Here is an 11,143-nt window from a genome sequence, read left to right on the forward strand (position 1 = left end):
ACTGACGGGTCAACCTAAGTATCGTACAATTCCCTCAGGCCTATCTGCAAAGTCCTACACAAGATTTTGACGAGCAATATCACACCTCGCGGAGGCAATGCTGACATGGTCCGGCCTTTTGAGGCTTTTATTATGCACCGACTTCTTCGCCGCACACCCCTTCACCTTGGCTATATCCTCCTTAGGTTCATGGAGGACACGAGGACGAAGGCCTTGGCTAGTCTACCATTCGGGATGCTTCTCACGCATGTCTTCAACCATGAGAAGTTGATACGAGGTGGTGAAGAACGCTTAGTCCCTCTACTATGTTCAATGCTAAAACTATAAAGGCCATGCGGCTTGATATACAGGGCCCTGCTCCTCCTCCTCGTCAGCCGGGTCAGCGTTTTGCATCACAGGAGTTTGTTGCGCAGGAGCTTCATGCACATCGTCAGTACCTTGACGGGCAGTTCACCGCGGTTCATCAGCTTCTAGAATCCCATCATCAGGACCAATTGGCGACTCATCAAGCTTTGACTGGGCTACACACCAAGGTCTCCACCCTCCGGCAGGACTACGCCACAGCAGTGACCTCCCTCCGCCAGGAGTACGGCACAGCGGTCACCTCAGTCACGGAGCAGGTTTCTTCACTCACCAACTTGGTCCGCCGTCTGTTGCCCCCAGATCATTAGACCGTTGCTGTGCAATTTTTTCTTTCTTTACTGTTTTTGGCATGTATATGGATCGTATATTATAATGGTTGTTGTGGTTGATTTATGGATTGATGGATGTTATGTTATATACGGGTTTCATATGTTATTATGGATGGATGGATGGATGAAATGTTAGTATGGTTCTATTTCTGTGTCTTGCTTGCATGCTGATAGTTGTTATGAATTTGATTCAAGTATCTATATAGCTATGGTTGTTTTAAGTGATTTTTGGTGGTTTAAGTTTGAATGGTTTAGCTTGAGTCTCGTACGGTTTGTTATGGTTGGTATTAGTTGGGGAGCCGTATGTTGTTTGAAGCGATGTTTGATTGTTTATATTTGAAGGGATTAGCTACGGTTGTCATATTTGGTGTTGATGATCTTTACGTATGGTTGTTTGAAGTTACTTGGGGAGCCCTGTGTTGTTTCAAGTGATTACATATGGTTTCTCTATCCTTGTTGTTTCAATTGAGTAATACTGTGTTTGAATAGACTAATATTGTGTTTGAAGTGATTGTTACTGGTTTCGACAAATACAAACGAAGTTAAGAAAATTGTTGATCTTTCCCATCAATTATTTCCATCTTCGTCATGGTGAGTAACTGTTCTATTTTCCGTCTGCATCTCCTTGTGTTTCTACGTCAACTGTTTAATAGTGCCATTTTTTGCAGGCGAAATATGTCTTATCTAGATGCTGTCCGTCACGGTTTCACGAGTCCCTACAAAATATTCGGTTACGGGATGTGCATAGGGATTTCATAAAGGAGACCCCATTTACAGATTTGATTCTGCATGAGGGCCTCGAAGATGTGGAGTTGCGGAAGAAGATTTTGATGACATTGGTAAATAAATGGGATCCCAAACGGAAAGCATTTCGTTTGGGCGGCATCGTACTCCCATTTCTAGTTAGTGATGTAGCGAAAATATTAGGTTTAAGTATGATTGGGGAAAGACCGCAATTAGATTGGTGTAGCAGGGATACTGTGGATGGTTGGAGGTTTGGGGCTCCAACCGCCACCTTTGAGGAGGTGGTCAAGGTTATTATTCATGCCGATATGGATTCAGACGAAGAAGCCTTCGTGAAGTCGACTGTGAAGCATTTGATATTGTTATTCTACAGCACTGTCTTGTTTGTGCAGAGGGACCACAAGGCATGTTCTTGCCTCTTTATGTATATTGATCTGCAGACTGTAGGAAATGTTGCATGGGCTTATCCTGTTGATGAGTTCTTGGTCAGATCATTAGATTCACATGCTGCACTCCGTGGAAAGGGACATATATTGGGTTGCTCTATCCTTTTACAGGTAATTTTCCATTCATTGCATATAGTTTTTTTCTTTCTATCTTATGCGAATCTAATCTAGTTTGATATCAGGTATGGCTATTTGAGCATACCACGTTATGGGCACCTAATTCTCCTCATGCGTATCCGCGTCTATTTAAGTGGACTGCTCAGATGAATACGAAGAAGATGGAGCATCAACAGTTGATTAACTGTATTCTTCATGGGACGGTGAAAGCCTCAGAGGTGAGAGTATAATGCATGTTGGTCGTTGTATGTAATTCGTGTTATTTTTACAGTCGTATTTGTAATTAATAATATGGAATGTATTCCAGGTGGTTAGGAGGGTCGAAGCTATGGCAAGGGAAGAATCTCTACTTCGAGTCGATGATCAACACGACGATGCTAGTATTCCTTACGATTCAGTCGGTTCAATTGTGGTTGCAGTGGGGGATTGCATGGGTCCAACTCTGCCTGTACTGAGGGATCCAATGAGGCCAATTGTGACATATCAGAGGAGGCAACGAAGGAGGAGAAGTAGGAGAGGAAGAGGGGAACATGGGAAGTCTAAGGTACATGAATCCGTTACAAAGAGGTCAGTGGGGGATGGCATGGGTCCAATTGTGCCTGTAGTGGGGGATTCAATGGCGCCAACTACAGCAGAGCAGGGGATGGAAAGAAGGAGGAGGAGTAGGAGAGGAAGTGGGGCACATGAGAAGTCCGAAGTAGATAAATCTGTTACAAAGAGTTCATTGTTGGAGAGGATAACCAAAGTTGAACGTGAAATGAGGGAGATAAAAACTCATTTGTTCGGGAGAGATTCCAGAAAGAGGGAAGGTTTGGAGTCAGGGAATGATATCCCATCGAAGATAACGAGAAAGAGGGAACGAGAGGCCGACAATATGGATGGGGAAGCCGAGATAGTGACTGCGAAGGGGGAAGTAGGGGATGGAGTTTTTGTAGATGATATGGGGAAACACATAGTTGATGATAGCATAGAACATATCTCTATTGATAGCCTAATTACTAGGGATGTCAGGGATGCTGCAGCTAATATGGTTATCTTGCTTGACAGTCCTGATTTGAACCTCAGTTAGAGTAAGAAATCAAATAAGAAAGAAGATGAAAAATTGATTGGGAGCATTGAAAAAAATGTGAAGCAACGTCGAAGGAAGTTACAACCTAGTAGAGCACTCAGTTCACCGTATCTCATAAGCAACCGGAAAAGCATTTATGCTCTTCGCAATGTCACCGGGCCTGCAGCGATGAAGGTGGATGCATTGGCAGCGCTAGAACCTAGGTAAATTTTTGTACAACCTACATTGTTTTGGAATTCTAATTTCTCCGATTAATTTCATAGATAGGTTGTTTCAGTACAATTATATGACCAAAGGTCCATAAAGGTAGGTGACTTTTTACTGGATTTGCAGTGAGAGAGTCATTCACAGTGATGGGTACCACATGTGTAAAGAAGACTTGCTTATACTAACCGATCGTAGATGGTGGTTATCATCTCCGGTAAGATGTTATATGGTTCAGTTAGTAACGTAAAGAGTGAATAATGCGTCGCTACACATATCTTCTTAAATTCCTTCTCGTTGACGTATGGTCTGTTCTGTAGATTGTTAATGTATATACGGATTACTTGAACTTGCGGGACAAATGTTTGCGAACAACAGAAAAGGAATCATGCATTTGCCTTACTACCCATCTAGCTGTGAGATTAAATTCACTTATAAGAAATGGTTTTTGTTTTTGAAGCTGCGGGCAATTCTAACATTTCTTTTTCTGGTTACAGCAACTTATTCTTGACGAAAGATGTGAACGTCCCGATGCATGTTCCAGATTCATAAATCGTCTACAGAACATCCCTCTTCAAGACATACGAAAAGTACTCATTCCAATTAACATAGATATGGTTCATTGGGTTCTTCTAGTGTTGGATATGGGGCATCGTACCTTCCTTCTTTACGATTCTCTTTACAGTCGCACGGATTCTAGGAGGGTGCAACCCCTTGTGAGTATTACTCTTAACTTGATTCGTAGGCCAATTATTAATTAATTTTTTCTGACTACTGCCCTAACGTACGGAATTTTTTATTTGTAGGTCGATTACCTTGTTAAATGGTTCAGAAGGGTCAAAGACATTGATATAAGTGCATTCCCCATTGATGTAGTGGTCGATCGGCCCATACAAGGTAACAGGTACGTTACGTGCAATTACTTCAGTTTACGAAACCTCCTTAAACGATTAATTCTTCTTGTTGCATATATTCTTCATGTTTTGCAGCCACGACTGTGGGCTGTTCGTTTTGAAAGAGATGAAATACATTACCCGTGACACTAGCCTCGATTTCACCCAGAAAGATATTACGGCTATGCGAGCTTCGCTACTTTCGAAAATGTTGAATGGGGTCTATGGGACAGTATCCCTATAAGTTGTTGACATTCTTACCTGGGAGACATTGTTGTTGGTTGTACATGTATTAGACTTCAATTGCTTGGCAGCTGATCCGATACTTGCTCTCTTCGTTCCAGAAGTAGGTGGCGGAAATCAACCTGCTAGGGTGAGGAATGGCTTCAACATCTGCTTCTTCAATAGCAAGCTTCTGAGTGACCAGGATCGGGAGAAACGGAAGAAGTTGCAGTAAGAATGGGAGAGATGGGAGAAGCACTGGAGACAGTTGCATGAAATGGCGAAGCAAGTGATGAAGAGGAAGAATATGAAGCCAAAGAAGTGGAAGTTGAAGAAGTCGTGGATGTTACAGAACAGATTGTCTCATATGATTTTTTAGTAGTAGTACTCATTGTTCACACTGAAATTTTTTATTTGTTTTAACTTCTAAATGTTGATTGTATCTTTATTTTCAACCCATAACTGACACAGCTGGGACTTTTTGTTTCAGTCCCTATGTTCAATGAAGCCAAGAGGTAGGTGCTAATTTTTCTTTCCGCCATTGGTCTCTCACTATTTATAAATGTAATCTGCAATTTATTATTTTCGCTGATATTGGCACTACAATGTTTTGATATTAGGGCGAACTCCTCTTAAAGGTTTCATTTTGTATAAGGTAGCCCCCTCTTTCAAACACAAGCAATGGTAATGAAGACCCCATACACCCCTCCGAACCCCATTCCCATTTCCAAACACTGGGATTTGAATTGGTGTTAGATCGAAAATCCGAAACTTTGTTTCAGACTTCGGAATGAAGTCCACTGAAATGGGCTTTTTATTGTACTAGTCTTCACTCGGAAGTCCGACACTGTGTTCAGACGTCTGACACGGACATCCGAATAACCTTTCGGATTTCTGAATGAAGCCCAGTGGAATGGCAAGTCTACTGGACCTCCTTCGGATGTCCGGACTTTTTTTTGGATTTCCGACTCGGAAGTCCGAACCCAGCGTCGGACTTCCAAATGAGATCCAGCATAAGCGCATTTCCACTGGACTTCCGAATGAATTCCAGTATGGTTGCCATTCCACTATAATTCATTCGGAAGTCCGAACATTATTTCAGAATTCCGTGGCGGAAGTTCGAACAATGTCTCGAACTTCCGATGGAAGTTCAGTGGAATTGCGATTCTACTGGACTTCATTCAGAAGTCCGAAGCTGGGTTCGGAATTCCGACAACATTATCGGACTTCCGACGGAAGTCCAGTCGAATAGCGCTTCTACTGGAGTTCCGTCGGACCTTCGATCTTTTGTTCGGAATTTTGAGTCGGAATTTCGAGCAATGTATCGGACTTCCGACGGAACTCCAGTGGAATTGCGCTTCTACTGGAATTCATTCGGAAGTCCGACGTTGGGTTCGGACTTTCGAGTAAACGTACGTACACTTTGTTCGTCCACAGATGGAAGGATTACGATGATCCAATGGACCCTCGTATTTGAGCACACCCTATATATGTGACGGCCCATCAAATGAACACTTTGGATGATCCAAACAATGTGGGGCGACTGACTTTTCGGTAGTGTTTCGAGCCAATGATATTTCCAACACCAATGATACATTAATGATCACTTTTACAACAGTCACAATCAGCTATACAACCAATGTAATACTATAAGTCTATAATAACGTTTAATTTATACAAATTCTGTGTGAGTAAATATCATGTGCAGTATGAAGTGTCCCAAAATCAATGCCACTTTGTACAAACAAACCAACAACTCCATCCCTAAGCAAAGAAAGGAGGTGCGAATGAGACACCGGACCTACAACAAAAACTAGCAACAATCAATAAAATGATGGGTTTGATAGAGAAATCATATCGAGTGAGTAATAATGGGACATGCCTATTTTCTATAGGTGCGGATGGACCGATGGGCGTCATATTTAACTGACGATTTACAAGGGGGGGATTTTTGCACGTTCTTTTGTTGTGTCCAGGTTCCCCACATGATTTGCAGTTGTGATGTTGTCCAAATTACAGCCCTCTTTCCATTCGTACTTTTTTGGGTCGTCCAGGCTGTCTTCTTACTCGTGGTGGCAACACTACTTCTAAAACATGGGATGGATCCGACCATTGTGTGCGATCTAAAGTAGGGTGAATCACGTCGTCATATGTAGTTTGATAAGTTGAAGCCAAAAACTAAAAACCAATCCTGGCAGTACCTATATTTGTCCGGCTTGTTTACTCCCATGGCTGCTATGGCATGCCCACACGGCAATCCCATAATTTGGAAAAGACCACACGTACACGTTCTCTTCTCTAAGTCCACACGATCCGTATTAGTTGACGATATCACTTCATATTCATTCCAACTACACGGCCGGGGTGTAAACTTACTGCCATACAGACATGATCTGGCTAACCATTTTTCTGCATTATGGGTTAAATGCGTTTTCCATTCAGAAGCAGCCTTGCGGCGAAGGTGGAAGTACTCTTGTACTTTCCATCTAGTGTGATCGACTAGAGCCGCGATCGGTAACTCCCGTGTGCCCTTTAATACGTTGTTGAAGGACTCCGCGGCATTAGTTGTCAACATATTCCACCTAGACCCTTTAAAGTATACATTAGCCCACTTTTCGTTAGGAATCTCAGATATCCATTTCTCTGCTTTTGCGTTCTTCGCTTTAATACATTCCATCGCACCCGTCCATAGCTCCTGACTTCGATATACACACATAATGGTGCCATGATTGCATCTCTCCATCTCTTCAGCATATGCAGGAAGGATGCGGTAAGACACTTCGGCATTTCCACACATTTTTTCGTGTATAATGACCTTCGCATTGAAAGCCTTCACATAGCTTATGGTTATACCCCACTTATCCTTGATGTATGCTCTTATCAAAGTAGACCTCACGTCTCCTGGGCAGGAAAATAACCCAAGGCAAGTGTCTGCTGCCCAATCTGTTGTGACAAGGAGATGGTCATTACCCCTCAAAGTACGTGAGCATGTATGCTCTGGCACAAACCTTTTTACCATAACAGGATCCAAATAATTTCTCCCACTGATTCTGAAGGGGCAACTTTTATCCTTGCATCTAACAGCATACTTTGTAGGCTTTGAATCTACTGGGACGAATACAAACTTCCGTTCAATTGTGTACTCTTTGACTTTGTTCTTAAAAACTTTCAAATTCGGGAAGATTCCCTCCACCTTCATCTCCTCAAGTCCTATACGTCCCTCATTTAATTCATCTACAACCATCTCATCTACTTCCAACCGCTCCCTTATATACGTATTACACAACGGGTCGCCCACAATGTTCTGTAGACCAACGAGGGGGCGTACAGCTTCACACTCATCTTCCTTACCAAAGTCACCTTCGCGCACACTGTCCTCAACAAAGTCATCATCATCAAATGAATCATCACCCTTTATACTGTTACCATCATCGCATTCAATGCCATCACTAACATGCATATCACTATGGAAATCCCTGCTGAACTCTGCATCGTGCCTGCACAGTAGGGACTACGTTATAATGAATATTGTATGAGAGAAACATAGAACTGGCCAAGTAAATGTAATTAGTAATTAGAATATTACATGGCAGTGCTCATATGTTGAGTTGTATTTTCTTCTGTCTCATTAAAAATAGGGTCCTCATAGTCTTGGTTCAAGTCTACTGAATATCTTTTCGGATTCCGAGGAATATTGGTATCTTCTCGGATTCTGCCCAATATTTGTATGTTCTTCGGACCAGCAACGTCATTTCGATTAGGTGTTGCTGAGGCTGCACGGATAGAATTATTTATGAGGTTCAATGGCGGTTCAAGAGGACGAGAATAAGGTTCACAAATATTTCCATATAAAATGGGATCTTCATAATGTTGAATTCTATCCCTCATGTTCCTGAGCAATGACAAATTTCACATCACCTAATAGTGTAATCGAATGAGAGTTCAAAGAATGAAAATTTCCACCTGACTGAATATTTTACCTCTGGATGGGGATCGGTGTAGAACTAATTCCTCCTACTTTGTAGTCTTTGGTTATGTACAGGCTCATACAATTGAAGAGACTATTCTCAAAAAGCATCATCATCATAGCTAGGTCATCATCATTTCGAATGTCATACAACAAGATTTATTATGGATCCACGACATATCGACATTTTATAGATTGTGAGATACCGGTTGCTATGATCTGAATTTTTTGGTGAACTAGAGTCTCAAATTCTGAAAATTTTATATGCCGATTCACAATTAAAGACATCTTCGTCCCGCCAATATACTCAAATGATACTTCATCCTTTAAGTACCCATCAACGTGTAACATAAAAGAAGCCCTTCTTTCCACCATTTTCGCAAACCCTATTAGGATAAGAACCATTATTAAACCCTCATAAAATTTTAATACAAACTATGAACAACCATTTACAATGATACAACCACTTTAGAATGTTAGAACCACAATTGGAACAATACGTTAGACTCTTGGAACTACATTTTATACCTTCGAACCACTGCGGATCCACATTTTATACCCCGGAACCACTAGTAGACCACATTTTATACCTCGGAACCATTACGGAACCACATTTTATACCCCCAACCCGTCCGGAACCACATTTTATACATCGGAACCACTAGGGAACCACATTTTATACCCCGTAACCAGTAAGGAACCACATTTTATACCCCGGAACCATATTTTCTACCCCGGAACCACTAGAGAACCACATTTTATACGCTGGAACCACTAGGGAACCACATTTTATACCTCGGAACCACTACGGAACCACATTTTATACCCCGCAACCAGTCCGGAACCACATTTTATACATCGGAACCACTAGGGAACCACATTTTCTACCCCGAAACCACTAGGGAACCACATTTCATACACCGGAACCACTGGGGAACCACATTTCATACACCGGAACCACTAGGGAACCACATTTTATACCCCGTAACCAGTAGGGAACCACATTTTATACCCCGGAACCACTACGGAACCATATTTTCTACCCCGGAACCACTAGAGAACCACATTTTATATGCCGGAACCACTAGGGAACTACATTTTATACCTCGAAACCACTACGGAACCACATTTTATATCCCGCAACCAGTCCGAAACCACATTTTTTACATCGGAACCACTGCGGATCCACATTTTCTACCCCGTAACCACTAGGGAACCACATTTCATACACCGGAACCACTAGGGAACCACATTTTATACCCCGTCACCACTACGGAACCACATTTTATACCCTGGAACAACTAGGGAACCACATTTTCTACACCGGAACCACTACAGAACCACATTTTATACCTCGGAACCACTACAGAACCACATTTTATACCCCGCAACCAGTCCGGAACCACATTTTGTACATCGGAACCACTAGGGAACCACATTTTCTACCACGAAACCACTAGGGAACCACATTTTATACCTCGTAACAACTACGGAACCACATTTTATACCCCGGAACCACTAGGGAACCACATTTTCTACCCCGGAACCACTAGAGAACCACATTTTATATGCCGGAACCACTAGGGAACCACATTTTATACCTCTGAACCACTACGGAACCACATTTTATATCTCGCAACCAGTCCGAAACCACATTTTTTACATCGGAACGGAACCACATTTTCTACCCCGAAACCACTAGGGAACCACATTTAATACACCGGAACCAGTAGGGAACCACATTTTATACCCCGTCACCACTACAGAACCACATTTTATACCCCAGAACAACTAGGGAACCACATTTTCTACCCCGCAACCAATCCGGAACCATATTTTATACATCGGAACCACTAGGGAACCATATTTTCTACCCCGAAACCAGTAGAGAACCACATTTCATACACCGGAACCACTAGGGAACCACATTTTATACCCCGTAACCAGTAGGGGACCACATTTTATACCCCGGAACCACTACGGAACCACATTTTCTACATCGGAACCACTAGAGAACCACATTTTATACGCTGAAACCACTAGGGAACCACATTTTATACCCCGCAACCAGTCCGGAACCACATTTTATACATCGAAACCACTAGGGTACCACATTTTCTACCCCGGAACCAGTAGGGAACCACATTTCCTACACCGGAACCATATTTTATACGCCGTAACCAGTAGGGGACCACATTTTATACCCCGGAACCACTACGGAACCACATTTTCTACCCCGGAACCACTAGAGAACCATATTTTATACGCCGGAACCACTAGGGAACCACATTTTATACCTCGGAACCACTACGGAACCACATTTTATACCCCGAAACCAGTCTGGAACCACATTTTATACATCGGAACCACTAGGGAACCACATTTCATACACCGGAACCACTAGGGAACCACATTTCATACACCGGAACCACTACGAAACCACATTTTATGAACCACATTTTATACCCCGGAACCACTACAGAACCACGTTTTCTACACCGGAACCACTAGAGAACCACATTTTATACGCCGGAACCACTAGGGAACCACATTTTATAAAAAAGCTCGAAAAAAAATAAAAAATAAAAGAATAGGGCTTTGTTGTCTGCGGTTTTTGTAGGATGCAGAAAACTCATTTGGTGTTCTAAATGAAAAAGCACCCATTCGTTTCCTTGTGGGGGGTTGGCCATCCTCTGTTAAAGAAGAGGATTTTGTTGTTTCTAGAAAAAACAGAGGTATTGTTGGTAACACACACGAACACCCCCCCCCACCACCCACGCCCCACCCAC

The 11,143-nt window shown here is 42.5% G+C and overlaps 1 protein-coding gene across 1 annotated transcript; it reads left to right on the forward strand.

The window, feature by feature from the left end:
• Positions 1 to 3,802: 3,802 nt before the first annotated feature.
• On the forward strand, positions 3,803 to 4,907 carry LOC143860097 (putative ubiquitin-like-specific protease 1B). Its single transcript, XM_077370618.1, has 3 exons — positions 3,803 to 3,988; positions 4,079 to 4,176; positions 4,262 to 4,907. Exons 1-3 carry the CDS (start codon positions 3,887 to 3,889, stop codon positions 4,407 to 4,409), a joined length of 348 nt encoding a protein of 115 aa, XP_077226733.1. The 5' UTR covers positions 3,803 to 3,886; the 3' UTR covers positions 4,410 to 4,907.
• Positions 4,908 to 11,143: the final 6,236 nt, after the last annotated feature.

Source organism: Tasmannia lanceolata, unplaced genomic scaffold (genome assembly GCF_043159265.1).
Source record: "Tasmannia lanceolata isolate RefF3 unplaced genomic scaffold, GAP_Taslan_0.1 ptg000037l, whole genome shotgun sequence".
NCBI classification, from domain to species: Eukaryota; Viridiplantae; Streptophyta; class Magnoliopsida; order Canellales; family Winteraceae; genus Tasmannia; species Tasmannia lanceolata.